Source organism: Hippopotamus amphibius, chromosome 6, assembly GCF_030028045.1.
Source record: "Hippopotamus amphibius kiboko isolate mHipAmp2 chromosome 6, mHipAmp2.hap2, whole genome shotgun sequence".
NCBI lineage: Eukaryota > Metazoa > Chordata > Mammalia > Artiodactyla > Hippopotamidae > Hippopotamus > Hippopotamus amphibius.
In genome coordinates this window covers 121,442,397-121,462,202 of record NC_080191.1, presented here as the reverse complement: position 1 = coordinate 121,462,202, position 19,806 = coordinate 121,442,397, and the positions used below count along the sequence as shown (strand labels likewise).

General features: G+C 40.7%; 1 protein-coding gene across 3 annotated transcripts in view; it reads right to left on the bottom strand.

Annotated features, from left to right (window-relative positions):
* Positions 1 to 17,310, bottom strand: part of RASA2 (RAS p21 protein activator 2) — a 126,570-nt gene extending 109,260 nt beyond the window's left edge. For 2 of the 3 annotated variants that reach the window (XM_057738761.1, XM_057738762.1), the window contains exon 1: positions 17,164 to 17,310. In XM_057738761.1, coding sequence (XP_057594744.1) covers positions 17,164 to 17,290 — 127 coding nt within the window. In that variant the 5' untranslated portion in view covers positions 17,291 to 17,310. Of the gene's footprint in view, positions 1 to 12,993; positions 13,073 to 17,163 lie in introns of all 3 variants that reach the window. The other variant, XM_057738763.1, reaches the window with a different exon arrangement.
* Between the last annotated feature and the right edge of the window lie 2,496 nt (positions 17,311 to 19,806).

Sequence of the window (19,806 nt, the reverse complement as noted above, 5' to 3'; positions counted from 1 at the left end):
CTAGAGCCAGCAGCAGCAGGGCAATTCCCTGAAGGGCCAATGGTTAGGACTCCGCGCTTCCATTGCAGGGGCCATGGGTTCGATCCCTGGCCAGGGAACTAAGATTTCACAAGCTGCACGACGTGGCCCAAAAATAAAAACAAAATAAAACCTACTTCTAGAGGCAGCAGCAGTGACAACAGTTTACTGATGAAGATGGTTGCTTGTCGTTGGCTGTTTTCTAATAGTGGAAGATTCCTGATCATGGTAGAGGTGGAAAGGTTCTAAGACGAGCAAGCTAAAAATTAGAACCTCCTAATTTTGCAGGCACCTTTCAGGTCCTACAAAAGATAGCAACTTCCTTCATGTCCCAGATGCAATGTGGCTTTCAAATGTCATCCTTGAAAGCTGGACTAGAGTCTGTTTCTTCAATGTTTCCAATACTTCTATAAGCCACTTAAAATCTTTTATTAAATCTCTTTCTGCTTATACTTGCTAGAGTTGATTCTGTAACCTAATCTTGACTAGCTTCTTTTCTTATCCTTTCTACCTTTTCTAACAAATCTGAAAGTCCCATCTCACATTACTGGTCATCGGAGTTTGGTAAATCTTTCAGCTAGCTGTGGCTATCTGGATCAAACATGGACTCAGAAATCATAAAGCAATATCTCACTGACAACCACTTCTAGTGTTCCATTAGACAACAAGTTGAATAGCATAGCACACTCAAAAGGTGAATGCTTCAACTTGGGAAATGGAGACAAATGAATCCTAACTCTCTGCATGGTTGTATCTGCCTCTGGAAAACATTTCTTGATTTCCTACTGCAGCATTTGGATGTGGTTTTTAAAACATGCTCAATAATACAATATCATGTTTCCATGAAATTGACAGTGCCAAATTTTCTACATCCAAACCATATGCACCATTTTGGATACCTCCATCTTATCCTTAAAATTACACATCCTATTTTGACTCTTAAGTTATTAAGATTAAAGTATTCAAGACATTCAATATATTGCTAAGATATGACACTTGAGCAAGACAGCTGAAATAATGAAAGTAAGAAATGTTTTTAGCTTATTCTTCATTTTAAAAATTCTGTGCACACCAGGGTATTACAATATGCAAAGGTAGACACTTCTACAAAGGCAGATGTATTATTGGCCCTAGAGCAAATAGTATAGATGTGATTACATTTACAACTGTCGCTATTTCCTTCATCAATGAATCGAGATCAGGAGGCATATTACTGACAAAACAACTGTTCCTCTATGAAGAAAGGAGGCTGACCTTCAAGCACAACATCTTTTATTCCTGTTGAATTCATAACTGGTACTCTTTAAGAACTTTTCAGTCTACATGACTTACAACATGATTGTTAACCAAATTTTAAAAAAAAATCTTCTCTCCTAAAGCACAGATTTTTTAAAGATGAACTAATCCTCCACTGGGCGTTTCTTATCCCTCACAGATGTACTGCAAGTATGCCAAGAACACCTTCACACTACACATCACTGGTTTTGTCAATCATAAAATGAAACAGCTGCTTGCCAATTCATGTGATAGTAATTGTTTCTCTGCATCATACATATCTTGCAAAGTCATACACAGAGTATATAATAAATGCTGTATTTAGCTTTGATTCCCTTCCTTCACACTGTTGCCAGTTACTTTTTTAATATGTAAATATATATATCATTCCTTGCTCAAAAGTCTTCAATGGCTCCACACTACCTACCACTGCCCACCTTGCAGGATAAAATTTAAAATTCCTTCGTCTGGCATAAAAACCCTTCATGATCTGGCACCATCTACTACTTAATCTTTACCCCCATAGGGGGTACTTTTAGTGCCTATGAGTGTTCTCTCTCATACCCCTGTACATTTGCAACACTATCTTCGTTGTATGGGATACTCTCACCTGATTTTTTTCCCCCCAAAATCTTTGTAAAGTCTTCCCTCAACTCCTAGGTAGTCATGTCACCCTTTCCTCTATTTCCTACTGCATCTTATATGCACTTCTACTATAAGGACCATATTGTATTGCACTTGTATTTCATTCAACCGCATGCCTGGCACCTTTCTAAATGCTGGGAATATAACCAATGAATAAAAATAGGTCTCTGCCCACATGGACCTGCTGTGCAATGGGGATACACATCATAAACACATCTTAAATAAGTAAGTATATAATATTTATTGCCATGGAAGAAAATAAAGGTGAGAGAGTTACGGAGTGCCAGGCCCAGAGGGTAGAGAGAGGGAGGAAAGCAATGTTATTTTACATAGGGAATCAAGGAAGGTCTTTCTGTGAAGATATTTGAGGAGATACTTGAAGGAGGTCAATGAGGGAATGAGTCACACAGATATCTGGGAAAGAGATAGACAAGCAGAAACAATAAAATATGCAAAGGCCCTGAGACAGGATAGTTTGGCACACTGAAGGAAAAGCAAGGAGGCCAATATGGCTATAAAACAATAAGCAAAGTAGGAAGAGGGAGGAAACAGTAAGAGATGAGGTAAGAGTGGGGAAGGAAGCAGGTTAAATAGGGTCTTGTGAGCAAATGGAAAGTCTTAGGCTTTTTTGAATGAGATGGGAAGCTATTGAAGGATTATGGACAGAAGAATGGCATGATCTAAATTTGTTCTAAAGAATTACTGCAGAACAAAAAGGGTGGAAGCAGGAAACTAAACAGGAGGCTATTGTAATAATTTCAATTAGAGATAACTTAGACCGGGGGGCAGTCCTGGCATGGAAAGAAGTGGTCAACTGGGCATATATTTTGAAGATACAGCCAACAGGACTTTTGATATTCTGGATGTGGGTGTGAGAGGAAAAGGGGTCAAGGATCACTTCTTAAAGAGTTTCAGCCAGAGCAGCTGGGTGAATAGAGATGCCACTTCCAGAGGAAAGAGCCTCTTGTTGGGAAAGAGGAATCAAGACTTTGTATTTGGTATGTTAAGTCTGAGATGCCTATTAGATATCCAAGTGCAGTGTCAAGCAGGCAAAGAAGTGCTGGCTAGAGATAAAATCTGAGAATCATTAGTAAGTGCATAATATTCTCAGATCACAAGGAGAGTAAATGTGGAGAAAAGAAAAGAGATTTGAAGACTAAGCCTCGGAGCTCTCCATCATTTTGCGCTAGTAGAGTTAAGAAGAGGAGACTGCTACATGTCTTTTTGCTGAATATAAACATAAGGGACAGGACCAATACTTAGCACCATGCTCAGCTTATAATAGATAATGAAATACCTACTGAGTAAGTATAAGTGTGTGTATGCTTATAACTTTAGCATGGGCAAAAAAAGAGGTGCTAATACCACATCACCAATTATAAAATTGCATATAAACTTCTTTTTTTAAGTTTGATATAAGTTGATCCATGTCAACTGCTCCAAAGACTTAAAAAGAAAATGTCTCCTGCATACAGCTACCAAAAGCACTAACATTAAGAATCTTCATAGTGCGCTTCCCTGGTGGCGCAGTGGTTAAGAATCTACCTGCCAATGCAGGAGACATGGGTTCGATCCCTGGGCCAGGAAGATCCCATATGCCTCAGAGCAACTAAGCCTGTGCACAGCTACTGAGCCTGCGCTCTAGAGCCCGCGAGCCACAACTACCGTGCCCGTGTGCTGCAACTACTGAAGCCCATGTGCCTAGAGCCTGTGCTTTGCAACAAGAGAAGCCACTGCAATGAGAAAGCCGCGCACCACAATGAAGAGTAGCCCCTGCTCATCACAACTAGAGAAAGCCCATGTGCAGCAACAAAGACCCAACTCAGCCAAAAATAAAATAAACAAAATAAATCTTAAAAAAATAATCTTTATAGTGTTAATACAGAGATATCATTTTGAAAATAAACATACCAGTCCTGAAATGCACACATTCAAACATTTACTGAGTGCCTACTAAGATGCTAGGGATACATTAGTGAGAAAAACAGACAAAACTGTGTCGTCGCTGAGCTAACACAGATGGAAAGACATATAATAAATAAGATATATAAAATATAAAGTATGTTTAGCGGGTGGAAACAAGGGAAGCACCTTCAAGGAGGCAGTGAATAGTACAAATTGGCTAAAGCATACAGAGAAGAATAAGGGGAACAAGAAGAGATGAGACTGTAAAGGAAAACTGGCATCAAACAGAACCTGGAATGCCAAGCTAAGGAGTGTTAACTTTATTCAGTAAGCGGTAAGGATCACTGTGTGATCCAAACTATGCTTCGGGAAAATTACTGACAGTTACAGGGCCTAAACTAAGGGAATAAAGGGGCAATGGGAGGAAAAGGAAAATGAAAGAGATACTGCAGAGAGAAAATTCACAGAATCTGACCTGAGTGACTGAGGATATGATGTTCTAATAACTGGAATATCAACCTAAACAGAGGATTAGAACTTTAGATGGGGGGGAAGATATAAAAATATGCAAACATCATTCACATACACAACAGAAAAACGTAGTGAAGGAGAATGAATCAAACATATGCTTAAAAATATGTTTCAGTATTGACAAGCTTAGAATAAAAGTAAAATGCTGTTATGCCATCTTATTATAGATAAATAAGACAATCCTGTATATGTGTTCTGTTTTGTTTTTGGCCACACTGCGTGGCATGCCGGCAGTGGAAGCACCAAGTTTAACTACAGGACCGCCAGGGAAGTCCCAAGACAATCCTGTGTAATGTTAACATAAAAGGTCTTTCAAATTTTTGTATAAAGTTTAATTTTAATTTTTGCAGTAAGATAAAAGTTGCACATAATTCTGAAAACATCTACAGTTCTGGTGTAGTATAGCAAGTTAAACAAATTCATTTTGGAGACAGTTGAGCTTCAACATGAGTTTTGTATTTAATGATCTACGTGTCCCTAGTCTAAACCTCCTGCATAAAAAGAGGCAATTACAATGCTTCAAGGACTACTGTGAGCATTAGCTGAGGTAAAGCACGTACCACAATGCCTAGAACAGAGTAAGCACTCAGTAAATAGTAACTAGTAGTGCCCTTCCTTGGCTAGAGATTCCTAAAAATTAACATCTGTACAAAACTCCCTTCACTCAAGCCATTATGTCCTGACAAAGACAATCTGTAATTTAACAACTGGATACACCATAGGAGTATGAGAAAAAGTAAAATAATACATTTATTAGAAATAATACATTTCTATTAGAGGAAATAGATGCAAAAACACCTGACCGTTCTACTATTTCAAATTGGGGCATAAACGGGGGCTCAGCAAGCCAGAGATTTATTTTGTTTGGCTTGCATAGTGTTAAGAAAAATGTAGCCGACATCTAGAAACTGGGAGAGTTAATAATAAATAAATCCATATCTGTGGTTTATCTTTAATAATCAGAGACCTGGCAACACGGTTCTGAGTAGAAACTGTAGACAGACACCCTCTTTTGAAATTCTAACAATCCCCACCTGGCTTTACTTCACTATGCCTGGTCTCTGTAGATTGGAGATTGCAACACTTTAACTAGTTAATCTAGGTTTCAATAGCTTTAAAATCCTGACAGATAACACCTGAAGTGTTTTAACAAGCTCATGGCAGCACTGATTTCAAATGTTTTTAGATATTACTACCTATGGCCAGTGTAACCTGATAAACACTACAAGAACAAGGTATACATTTATATTAAATAAATTGTTCATCAAGAAAACTGTGAACATATACTTTACTGGTTATCACTACTGCTTATGTTACAGCCTGCAGTTAACTAAACACTATGTGCCAGGCAGTATACCAAGTTATCCAATTTTTCCACAACCACTCTGTAAGATTGGAATAACTACTACTATCAGTTTACACAAAAGCAAGCTGAGGCTCAGAGAGATTAGCTGATTACTAGAAAAGTAGCAGAAATCATGCTTTCAACTAGAAAAGTAGCAGAAAATCATGCTTTCAACATGCTACATTTTCATTTATCATTCAATCAATTTCTACATACCTAAAATAATAAAAACTTTCTATAGAGTAAAGAAATCTTACACAAGATAAGGGCTCTCTCTTGTTCATTTATCTTTATAGTTCTCAATGGAGAAAAGAAGAGAAAAGCTGCCATAATCACACATGATCTTCCAAAGAGTTTCAAACTCACCCTCTTCACAGTACGTCAGATTGCCCCAGGTGTACAGTAGCAAAAAAGGAGAAGAGGTGCCTAAGAATGACTGAGAAGAAAAAAGTTACATAGCTCTTATTTCCCTCTTTAGTTGTCACCTTGAAAGCACCACTGGAAAGTTATACATTTATATTTGTGATATTATTCAGGCAGAGAATGAGTCACCAACAGGCATATGGTGACTGCTGGAATATCTACTAGCAAGTAGGGTTTTCCAATGCACAAATTAACATGATCAGATAACTGGATTGTCAAGCAACATTTCTTACTTCCAGTAAATGATAAATTACCTTTAAAAAATATAACCTGAGATTCTATAATCCCACTCAACTGGTAATCTTAAAAAAAATCAACACATTACATAATTCCTACCAGAAATCCGGTTCTACCTAAGAACAGGCACTATGATATTAACCTGGGACCTGGAGGTTAAAGAAATAAAGAATAATAAAGTTTTGCTAACACTGCACTCCTACTCCATCATGGAAATAAGGTACTGTGCAATCACCAGTAAAACATAAACGAGGTAACAGCACTGAGCAAGCACTTTGAGTGGGCAAAGGACTCCAGGAATCCAGTATAGTTTAGGTGGTTAGCCTACACTCGGTGAGCAAAGAACTGTTTTGCGGTTATAAAACCTGAACAATATAAAGTACAATTCTTGACAAGGCAAAGGCTCAAGGTTAAAGCATGAATTCCATGGCAACTCCTCAAAAATGCCCTACTAGGTAAGATGCAGCTCTTCAGTGTGAAAGTCTACGGAACATAATTAGGGGCCAACTGCTTTACACAAGTCATGTGCATAACAACTATCATACAGTTATCTCTACTGCTATCTTATTAATCACCTCCGACTGAGGCTTAGGCCAGAACAAGAAGTTGGGAAACTATCGCACATGAAAAGGCAAGTTTCGCAAGGTATTGCCAGGAAACGTCCATGGGTTATAGAGAGACGTCACCAAGCTGCAGGCAGGATCTTCCTGTGGTTTGCCTTACCCACTTCTGGTTTCAGTTTTGAACGTGTGCTGATCCCTAAGCTCCCTACAGCCCCCATCTCAAGCAACAAACCAAACTCTGAAGCACATATGGTAGAAATCTCTCCTAGGATAGGCCAATGGTCCCTACAGCTACAAGAAACTTAGAGTCTCCTAAGCTGACCAAGAGAGCCTAGTAGGGCAAGCAAATGAAAGACCCCAAGCCAGGTGGTGACAGAACTAAGGGCTACATGGACAGGCCAAATATGGGATAAGGCTACTATTTCTGTTAACAGCATCCAGGAAGGCAAAATGGGACACACTATGATCTAGAGTTTTTCCAAAAAAAAAAAAAAAAAGTGGCACCTAGATATAAAGAATTTGCACACACGTATATGCCTGTGCATGTGTGTGTGTTTTTTAAGAGAACCATTAACACGCACAAACCCACATGAGCACAGTCAAGCAGACAGGAGAGTAACATGTTTTTTGAATCCCCAAAACAGTACTAAAGACAAACGTTTACAGCATTCCAACCCTCTAATTTTATTGATTATCTATTACATTAGATCATAACCAATTCAGGGACAATTACCAACTTCTTCACAATAGAAATACACTCATCAGTTCTTCCCAAGATACTATCTGACAGGCCACTTGGTAGAGAAATGGACACAGACTTTGGTATCTTAAAGACCTTCTGAATACCTGGCTCTGCCCCTTTGAACCCTGCGCAAATAACCTTTCTGTCTGCTTCTTTGCTAAAAAATAATAATAATAATAATAACGAACTTCACGAAATTGGATTAAATGAAATAACTTACAAAGTATCTTAACATAGGACCTGGAAAAGAGTAACTACTCAATAAATGTTAGTTCACTGCCCCTTCCACCAAGAAAAATTTTTTTATAAAATAAAACTGTCCAAATTCAAATCAAAGAAGTTCTGTGTCACTCACACAAATGTTATTGATACAATATTTTAAGGGATCAAAATTATTCTTTCTACTATATTCCTTTGAAACACTGAATTTTTAAAAAGTCAGCTTTCTGAATACAAACAATTGGTGAAAACATACATAGCATATGGGAATTCACTATATTATCCTTACAGTTTTGTGTGTGTGAAGTTATATCAAGATTAAAAGTTACCCAAAAAATTGACAGAAAAATTGACTTTATTTCTATGTGCACTCAAAATGTTACCTAACCTAATGTTTGGTCACCCTTATTTTTGCAGCTAGGATAGTTTTCAACAGTTAGAGAAAGAGAGGCGCTCACAGCATAAGATTAATATATTCTACAAACAGTCATTTTTCAATAACATAGCTCATACATAAATACACTCTCTAGAAAAGTAAACCATTATAAGGCCAATTCCCTTTGTCCACCACTGACATAACCAATGTTTGTTCATCTTTTCAAACATCTTTGTGTCCATTTTTCCACATACATATAGAGAAGACAAGATATCTCTACATATCACCCTAACAACTAGCTTCCTTTTTACTCAACAATACCTCTTGAAGTTATTTCCTTTCATGCTACAGATACATCTCATTCTTTTCAGCTGTGATAAAATATGTATATGAACATACTATTTAGCCATTTTTCCTGGTGATGGACACTTAAGTTGCCTCTGTTTTGTTTTACCAACAAGGCAACATTAAACATCTTGTGTATATGCCTCTTCTGCAAATGTGTAAGTGTTTTTGTAGGGCAGATATGTAGAAGTAGAAATGCACAGGGTATATACATTTAAATTTTTAACAGATATTGCCAAAATGCTCTCCAACATTGCTTTCCAGTTTAAACCCAAGCACCAGTGAAGAAAGTATCCCTTTCCCTAAACCCTCACCAAATACTGAAATTAATGAGCTTTTCTTTTTTCACAAACTGATGAGTTTTTAAAATTTGTATTTCCTTGATTAATTTTTGTTAAACTTTTCTGGTATTTTCTTACGTTTTCTGGCCTTGTGTATTTTTCCTGTGGAACGCCTATTCATATCTTTTATTTTTCTAATGGCCTCTTCCTTTTTAAAATTTGGATGAACTTTTTTTATATTCTGGACACTAACAAATAGGGAATATAGGTAGTAGATTAAGAGTAACAGAGCCAGTCTGCCCACAGCTCACTAGCTGTCTGATCTTGGCAAGATACGTAGTTTAGCTATTCTGTGCCTCAGTTTCCTCATCTGTAAAAATGTGGATAATAATTGTACTTATAGAGTCACCATGAGGATTAAGTTAGTTAACATACCTAAAATGCTTTAAAACAATGCCTGGCACAGTAGAAGTGTTATATAAGTGTTTTCTTTTTGTCTGTAGGATTTGCTGCAAATATCTTCTCCCAATCTACTGTTTATCTTTTAGCTCCTGTTTATAATAAGTCTTCACTTACTTTTCTTCAAACAGTTCTTTTTCCATTTCTATTCTAATATCAGAAACTATATAAGTAGATGAAACCAACAAAAGACAGCCCTCACAACCAACTTCTCAAGAATAAACGCAGACATCAGCCAAAGCATCTAAATTTTCTTTTAAATTAAAAAAAAAAAATCTTTCCACTAAAATCTTTCCACTAAAAAAATAGCTAGCTTCCTTACTGCATAAAGCATTTCCACAAATCAGTAAGGACACTGATAGTCCACCAGGAAAAAAAAGGAAACCAAATAAACACCAAAAAATGGAAATAAAAATGGCTCTTAAAAATATGAAGAGATCCTCGACCTCATCTAGAAGAGCAAATTAAAATTAAAAATTAGGTGTTCCTCTTCATCTTACAGACCAGTAAAGATCAAGAAGTTTTAAAATACACAGTATGTGGGTGTAAAGAAACTGGCATTCGTACATTGCTATGGGAGCATAAATTGTTATAGTTTCTATGAAAAGCAACTTGGCACTGTCTTTCCAAAATAAAAATGCACATACCCTTCAACTCATCAATTTAACATCTAGGAATTTATCCTAAAGACATATGCATTCATGTTAAAAATACATACTACAAAATTATTTATTGCACTAATGTTTGTAATAACAAAGATTGGAAACAATCTAAATGTCCATCAATAGGGCATTGGCTAAATGACCTGTAGTATATCCAAATGATGAAGTTTATGCAGCTGTTAAAAAAACTGAGGCAGTTACCCTCACCTCCTTCCCTCCCTCCCTCTCTATACACACACACACACACACACACACATGTATTCATATATATATACACATACATTTATTTATGAAAAATCTTCAAGCTACTATTAAGTGTAAAAAAGCAAGATGCAAACAATGTGTATGATTTGTTGTGATATGTATACTGGAGAGAGAGAATACTCATACGTTTACGTGTAAATGCTTAAATAATCTCTGTATGGATATACAAGAAACTGGTAATGCTTGCTTCTGTAGAGGGAATGGCTAGGGGATAAAAGAAGTGAGAAAAACTAACTTTTTAATGTATACCCTTATGCACATTTTGAATTTTGTACCAAGTAATTGTACTATCTAATCAAATAAACAAATAAACCTTTAAAAATAATCAAATGAAAACCTCCTTGTGATTATACCAAACTTCCTACTGGTATCTTTAAATGGCTACGCACAGCAGGTTGCTACCATTCACGTAGCTGGTGGTTAGTCTGTTCAACGGGCAAAAGCAGAGGTTCACCATCCTACCTGCCCATTATCAACCCCTGTGGAATGTTTCAAACCTACAGATGTCCAGTTACCAACCCAGAAATTCTGATTTAGTAAGTCTGGAGTAGAGCCTGGGCATCAGAATAATTTAAGTTCACAGGTAACACTGATGGGCAGTCAGGTCTGAAAATAGCTGAGTTAGAGCATGACAGAAATAGGTAAACGTTCAGGCTCAATCTCCACCTACATTACAACCACAGGTTCACCATGAACCCTAATCGCTTCACAAAGCCTTTTTTTTTGGGGGGGACACACAAGCTTAGTTGCTCTGCGGCGTGTGGGATCTTCCTGGAGCAGGGTTTGAACCCGTGTCCCCTGCATTGGCAGGCGGATTCTCAACCACTGCGCCACCTAGGAAGCCCCACAAAGCTCTTAAAAAGGAACAGATGAGACTGTGTAGATGGCACAATGAAAATCTATTACTACTTCTAGATATATCATTAGATAGGCAATCTAATCTTCATATAGTAAACACAGTACATTTGCAACATTCATACTAATGAGTTCATCCTATATAGCATTTTAAGCAAAATTTTTGGTAGTGATGGACTACTGCCCAACAGGCCATTAACTGTGTGACACTGGAGTCTCTGTGCCAACTTCTTCATCTGTAAAATGAGGGGAGTGCACAAGATATGTTCTCTACCTTCCAGCTCTACACTTCTATAGTTCTCTAATACACGTGTCTAAAGAGTAAACTAGTAAGAACTTTTTCTCATCATATTCACTGCTGAGGCCCATTTCACAGTCCAGTAGGCCAGTGCCCTAACAGACACTCAGATGTGCACTGTGTACTGCTGAATAAAGTAACAGTCACAGGAAAAAAAAATGTTAGGATTCAAACAACCTTATATAATAAATCTTAGATAAATATTTTTTAAATAGTGCAGAGTAAACACAGTAAGTACACCAAATATATTTAAGCGTTAAAATAAAAGGATCTGATGCACTGTCTTAAAGTAAATAGTCCAAGTTAAAAGGCAACAATCAAAGACTCAGTGCTGGAAGAGATGTTTAACACCACATCCAAACCTCTCATTTTACAAGTAAAATAACAGAAGCTCAGCAAAGTTAAAGAATTTGCCCAAAGTCATTCTGTCATTAATGACATTCTTAGAACTAAGCTCACAGTGACAAATTTGTCAAGTACTGCTCACTCACGTTTGCACGTGTACTCGTAAAACCTTATAAAGTATATTATTTTAGCTAGAGATTTTTGGTGGCAATAATGACATACAAAACTGAAGATATATCATAGAAATTTCTTAATACACATAAAAAATTTCTTAATTTACATTAGTTGATTACACAACAAAACTGTTAGCAGCTCTCAAAAGAGCACAGGATTTCATTAGTAGATAAAACATAATCTGCTATTATTGTCAAATAATTTCACAAAGCACATTAACAAGAAATAGGATTAGCATCTATGATTAAAGGATAAAACAATAGTTTCATTTCAGCTATATTAGCTCCACAGTCTCTTAAGAGCCTATTCAAAGAGTTCTAAGTTAAAAAAGAAAATTTCTATGAACTCATTGAGGTTTACCTCCTGTCTTCCTCTGAGCAAATGATTACCAGATTGCTCTATGAACTTTTACAAAGAACCCTTTGCTCTCATTTCTATCCATCTGAAAGATGGATTCTTCCTCCATCCTAAATAACTCATCATCTCATTTCAAATTTCTGACAATAATGAGTTCTTAGCATGAACAAACCCTTTTTTACTTTCTTTCTATTAATTTATTAAATAACTCATCTCATTTCAAATATCTGATAATGATGAATTCTCAGTATGAATAAACTTTTAATCTCTCCCTCTCAATCTATTTCGTGGTCAATAAAATGTTTTGACTTATATTTTATTACCAAAAAATTCAAACCTCCCATGACAAATAAAAACATTTAATGTGTAAGGTGGGATTATGAGATTTTTCTTTTTCAGGCTCAGGACCAATTAGTAACAGTATTCATGGAATACAGTCAGGTAACAATATTCAATCCCCTAATAATAAGCAATCAGAGCATTTAGATCAATTTAATCCTTTTCCTAATGAGGCAACTTTGGCATCAGTTCAAACCCAAGCTCAGCTGGCACTGTGATTTTGAAAGGGATGAACTTCCTTCTACAGACCCATGTAGTTTTCTTTTAATAATACTATCATCTTCTAGTTTGTTTAGCTGCAAATTTTACAGAACACTTTCATATCTAGTATGTACCTCAAATCCTCCTCGGGATGACAGTGAGAGGTAAGGCATTTTCTAAAGGCCTATTTTGTTCCAGGCATTGTGCTGACACCTGGACAGTTAAAAACAAAAAAAAGAGAGAGAGAACAAGAATGAATTCTACCTTGGAAGAACTCATAGCCTAATGGGGGAAATAAATGATTTCTATAAAATGTGCTATAATAAGGAAATCAACAACTTGTGATTCCCCAGCAGTACAAAGGCCTAACACACTCTCTCCAGGAATGAGGGTAGCAGTGCCCCCAAAAAAGGCTTTCGTCAGGAGATCACACGCAGCAGGCTTTTGAAGGATCAGTAGGAGTTCCCTGGCATAAATACGGGATGGAGGAGAGGAGAAGACACTCCTAAGCAGAGGGAACAACATCTACAAAATGGCTAGTGATGAAACATTATTCCCATTTTAAAGATGAGGAAGATAAACTCAGAGGTAAGTGAGCGGCCTGAAGTCACACGAATAGTAATTAACAATGTATGAAACAGAATTCAGGTCTCCTGATTTTTATCAGCTTTGTACACCAGGCAATGCCAGCACATGTTGGACCAGAACATAAAATAAACATTAAGTTTTTATCTACTACTTTATTCCTTCCTAAGAGATGGTCCATGTCTGATTCAGTTCCTGGGGGGAGGAAGAGAATGATCAGAGAACGGGAGTTATTTAATCAAATCAATCCTGTGAGATAGAGGTGTTTTAACTACCCCACTTTACACACGAGAGACACACAGAGGTTAGCAAAAGTCAGAAATTAAGTGAAGGATCAAACGCAGATGACTAACCTGACCAAGCCTCTAAACTCAAGCACTTAACCATACCCCACAGATTCTACTTTGCCCAACAGCCCTAGGTCATTCTTCATCTGAAGGTATCAGGGAGATCACATGAGTTCTGGGACACACCATGGTCCCACGGATCTCGTATCACACACCTCAATATTCATACAAACCCTCCCTTATCAATCTGGTCTCCCTTGAGCAGGTAAACCCATGCATAAGGTGGTATGGGCTCTCTGAGCAACATTTTTCCATGATTTTACTGGATGAGAGCAAACAAAAAGCAGTAACCAAAAGGGAGGACATCACAAAATAACAGCATGAAGCCTGAAAGTGTAAAGGAGAAAGCCCCAACCCCCATCTTTTATTTGTGTATGGGTTTTTTAGGGGGATGGGGCCCATGCCAAAGTACTTCAAGAGGACTAGCATTCGGGCCACTCACTGCACAGGATTTCAGACTAAAGGATGGAGTCTGGAGTACAACTTAACTTTCTTTGATCAAAGGTTCATAGGACATCCAACAACCAAACCTGGCTCTTGAATATTAATATTTGGAGCTGCCATGGTTTCCTACTGCACCAGTAAGACCTCAGGGAACTGGGGATCAGCATGTAAAGTCAAACACTGTAGCAACCCTGTATTTACTAATGTCACTTAATTGTTTGAAAGTGGCTACAAAATGTCATTTCACCTTGTAAAGTATATGGGAAATACACAGGAAAGTTATGTGGGATATATGGAAAAATTAATAACTACTGGGATGAAATGCCTAAAGAAGGTTGTGGGCTACTATTCTAGAACTTTAGAGATATATAAATCCATCCCTCCTCACTTTCTGCTGGAGTAACTTAAAATTGAAGGGTCCTACCCAAGTCCAGGAAACAGGACATTTCCTTTCAGGCTCACTTTCAGACCTATGAATCTAATTCTCCAAGTCAGTGGCTCTCCATCAGCAGTTTGGAATCTGCCAGCACATCTCCAGGCTAGTGGGTACATCTGGCTTTCCTCCGAGGTCTTCCAGCATGGTGAAAAGGAAAGCTGACATGGTTACCCCCACCCCCAAGCTACTTAATATCTGCATTGTCAGAACCATTATCATCCCATTTCTGTGACTTTAGCACCTGCTAATTATGACTCTTCCAGCCGCCCAGCCTCCAACCTGCAAAACCCACATGTCAGTTTCAGGGAAACAGAAAACAGCATCACTTCACAGGGTTCTGAAGGTCAACCAACTCTAGACTACACCAGCTATAAGGAGGGCAAAGAAATGGAAAGGGAGATGGGGAGAAGCTTCACATACAAGTCTCCTAATACATTTTTTCTATGAAACAGACGTTCCATGACCTGAGCTGTAAGCCGAGTAACTAAAAAAGCAAGAAACTGACTGAGATAACAGATGTAATACTTCGACTATGATTAAAGAGGTAATATCATTCCCAGCAACTAGATGTTCAATCTCCAAGTCTGGGTAGTGGGGTTGCTCTCCCATAGAAACCAAGTTGTATTTTTTTTATTTGTAGGCCCAAGTTTCACTCACAGTGATATCACTTACTGTGCTATCTTTGCCATGGAGCAGGTGAAAGTGCAGGGCAGCTAATTCCTTCTGGAAACAGCCCAGCCCTAACTCTCAATTCCAAGGTATGTGTATATGTACTTCCAAGATATAACCTGCAGCTATGTAAATCAGCGAGGCTCCAATAGACATTGCCTAGCATCAAGTGATACTAAAATATAAAGTAGTGAAAATTTGAAAAATTAGATCAAGAGAGGTGCTCTGGCCCATTCATTTATAGTTTTCCCAAATATTAAATTAGATATGTGCAAATATTAAGCATAAGACTTAATTTGAACACTGAAAAGATTTTATACCCTAGAACGTTCTGCTGGGAACTTAGATATAGACAAGATTTCCTTCCCTGATGTCATTTTTCCAGGTTTTAAGAACTGTACTCTCTTAAGGACCTCAGGACTACTTCTGGAAATAAAAAGGTGAGAGAATTTAACATGCCTGTTTCTGAGGTTTAATAAAATCCCAAATACTTGAAAGGGGGACCAACTTGAAAAGAGGAAAGTGGGGAACTCCAAGCTCAATTAATAATATCACTATTCAGGAAGAGGAAAATTTTACATCCTGTGCAAGAAAGAGCATTGTTAACCATTTTAATGCAATTCGATTATCTTCATACAAAGTAAAAAGTACTCCTCACGACTAAGGGTTATTTACATGAAACATAAAGCATATTTCCAATCTGAGGATACTGAATCAAGAAAGCACAGCTAATTTTCAACCAAGGCAAAAATGAGCTGTACTGATATATCACACAAACAGCCCCCCCCCCCCAAAAATAAGGCGTTTCCTCTGAATTAACTACCGTAAAAAAATTGGCAATCGGACGTCAAAGGGTCATCTTTTAAAAAATAAATGTCCAAACGACTGAATTCAAACGGGCTGTCTATAGTAATGCTCAGGGCCTCCGAGCAAAAATGTGAAGGCAAGTAGATGGCTCACTCAGAAAAGCAACAATTAAATGCATGAGAAAGAAAGGAATTAAGTGGGTTAAGTGCGGGCTGGATGACTGTGTTTTGAGACCTGCTCACAGGAAGCCACTACATCCTGCCTGAAGTCCCTGTCAGTCACGCTGTCTCTCGATTCAAGTCCCCGCCGCAGCGAGGTGGGGCGAGTACAGGTGTCCGGCCTCAGCCCCTCCCGGCGCGCTCACTCTCGAGCACCCGTGCGGCGGCCACTCAAGTCCCGGGGCGGCCCGTTTCCTCCAGCCCTGGGCGCCTTTTCGAACCTCGCCCCGGCTCGTGAACCCAGAAAACAGGCAGCCCCCTCCCCTCGGGCCAGCCCCACTTCCCCGCCCTCCTCCTCCCCCTGCTCCGGCCGCGCCTCCCGGTAATTACCGCCCGGCTCCCACCGCGGGGCCGCTCCCGACGCCCGCAGCCGCCCGGAGGCCTGCGTCGGAAGGCGGCCGGAAGCGCCTCACGCCCCCGGCCCGCGCCCCCGGCCGCACCCCGGGGCCGAGGCGTCCCCGCGTCCAGGCCGCGCCCCAAAGCCGAGCCCCCCGCGCCCGCGCAGTGCTACCGGCGCCCCCCCTCCTCCCGGCAGATTCCCAGCTCTCCACTCCCTCCGGACGGGGGCAGCCCCGGCCCACGCCGCCCCGGCCGGGCGACACCTCCCCCTACACACCCCCCTCCCGGCCTCCTCCTGCCGGCCCTCCCCGCGCGCCGCGCCCGGCCCCCGGCCAGGCCCCTCTCGGCCCCGTGGTCCCAGCGCGGCTCGGCCGCGCCACCCCCGCGCGCCCGCCGCCCCCTCAGACCCGCCGCCGCCGCCGCCGCCGAGCGGGTTCCCTCACCCCGGCCCCCGCTTACAGATCTTGCCCCGCAGGCTCTGCAGCACTCGGACCTCGCGACTGTCCTCGTCCCCGGCCTCCGGCTCTGCCGTCGCAGTCGCCGCCTCGGAAGAAGCCGCAGCAGCATCAGGCGCCGCCGCCGCCATGGTGCCGCCCGGCCTGTGCCGCAGCCCCGCCGCCTGCGTAGCCGGGCGAGGCGGAGCCCGGCCGCGGCCTCCGCGAGGGCGAGCCGAGCGCCTGGCCCCGCCCACGGCCCCGCCCCCAGGCCTCGGCCGGGCTCGCCCCGCCCCGCCCCCGCCCCACCCGGAGCCCCACAGTCACCGCCCCCGCTCCGCCGAACCCGGGCAGCCGGGCGCGAGCCCACCTCGGGCCTTTCCTCCTGATGGTCTCTTAAAAGCACTGGCTCTGGCCAAGTGTGGCTCCAAGTCGTGGCTCTGAGCAGCCTCAGAACCCCACTGAGAAAGCCCCGGCCCTCCCGAGAGTCCCCAGATCCTCTTGGGAATTAGCTTCCACCCCACCCCCACCCCCCCAGCCCCATCAGCGGATTTCCACATCTAACGCTCAAGGGAACTCCCTGTGGAAAGAAAATAGAATGGAATTTGACAGTTGCGTAGACTTCACAACCACCTTATTTAAAAGGAGCCGAAGGGCCTTAGAGACTCCCCCAGTAAAATCCACGTGCTCCCACCCTCAAGCCAGACGCCAAACACACACAAAGTCTTACTTTTAAGTAAGAACACTGCTTGTTCTGCAAAAGCTGGTTCAAAAGAAAATGGTCCGTACCCCCAATCACAACCTGAGTGCAGCGCCTGAAACCCTCCCATAGAGAAATTTTGAAGCCTCTACTACCACTTGGGTATTTTGGAAACGAAGAGCAAAGAAGGGTTGGGTCTCATCCCCCCCATCCCCCGTCGCACAGCCCGTAAGTGAGCGTGTTGAAAAGCTGATTGACACTAGGAAATTCGTAAATCTTTGACTAGTTGTTAGCAAGGGAACTGTTTGCAGTGAGTAAACTGCATGAATAATACCCTGGTATGTGAGGAGGAAGATGATTTCCTAGTCTTGAGGTTAACTGCACTGCCCTAAGAAGGAAGAAACTGTGACTTAATAGGGCAGGGTAGCTCTTTTCTAGGGCAGCAATAGGAATCAAACTGTCAACAAATATTTTTTAGGGTCAGACTTAACAAATGATAGCTTCAGAGACTGCACAGCCTCGAGGTGAACACAGCCCCAGCTCTCCAGCAGCTCAGCCTGGGAGGAGACACAGAAAAGGGCAGAGGCACTGGGAGAAAAGAGCTAAGATAATTACACTGGGGGGGTCAGGGAAGGCCTTCCTGGGAAACGTGCTGAGGGATGAACTGAAGACAAAGGTGGAGAGGCAGAAAGGTACCAAGGAGCAGGAGCTGCTTGTGCAGAGGCTAGACAGCCAGAAAGAATGGCCTTGTATGTGTCTGTGGCCAAGGAGTGACACTTTGAATTCTGTGTGTGTCGCCAGTGACCTCTGTGTGATTCTTACACATACTGGAGAAAGTGAGCCTACCTCCTCTTTTATGAATGTTTTGCTGTCATTTCAGACAATAGATGTGAAACTGAATTCCCTATCTTCATTTCTGAATCTGAGTTCACAGCCATATTCTGTTATCTGGGTAAGAAACTTTGACTTTTTTTGAATCCCTTGTCCCCAATACAATTTTCAGTTGCCACATCCTTCTGACTCTGATGAAATTTCTTCTTTCTCTTCCTACCTTTCCATTCCCTGTCATTGTCCTTGTTAAACCATCCTCATTTGAGTAGTGTTAGCATGTTAAAACTATTTTGTGTGTGTTTTGTTTTCAAAAAGAAGGAGCTTGTACGACAGACTTGGATTGGAGTCTAATTCTATCACTTTAACATGTGCAACATTTGGGTATGTTACTTAATCTTTCCAAACCTGTTTTTTAACAGTAAAATGTGAATGTTAAACTTACTCTTCCTTCTACAAAGGGTTATTCTCAGGAGTAAGTCATTATTGAGAGTGTGCGTGTGAAGCATCTAGTAGAATGCTGGGCACGTAGTAGGATTAACTCAGTAAACATCGCCTCCTGCTCTTGACTGGAAGTCTTAGAATAGGTCTCCCAACCCTCTCCTTCCTCCTACATACCACTTAATCTTTCTACAGCAAAATTGGAGTTTGTCACTTGTCTGCTCAAAAAAGCATCAATGGCTTCATTCATCCCTTCAGCTGCAGCAAGCTACACTACAGGTCATGAAGAGTACTAGAAAAGAGAGAGAGTAAAGTTCAAATTCCTTGGGCAAGTTTTCAGGGTTGGTCCTGAACCCAGCCTACCTGACTCCTCTTATCTCCAGCCACTGTGCCATTTTTCCCACCAGCCTGACTCTGTTAGGAGGGCCCTTCTTCCTCCCTGACCAAATGCTGCCCCATCCATCTCTCTTTTTCTCTCACAGATGAAGGTTCTGATCTGTACCTGTTTGTGGCATTGGTTACTTTCTACCTGGTGTTATATTACCTATGTGCTCATTTCTCTCTTCTTCTGGATTCATTTTTTAACTCTCCCAATAAGTATCTGCTGAATGAATGATTTGAATCATGTTAGCTCATATACTCCCTCCACTCTACAGACTTAAAATTTTCCTGTTTGGGAAATTCTGATTTGTATTTATT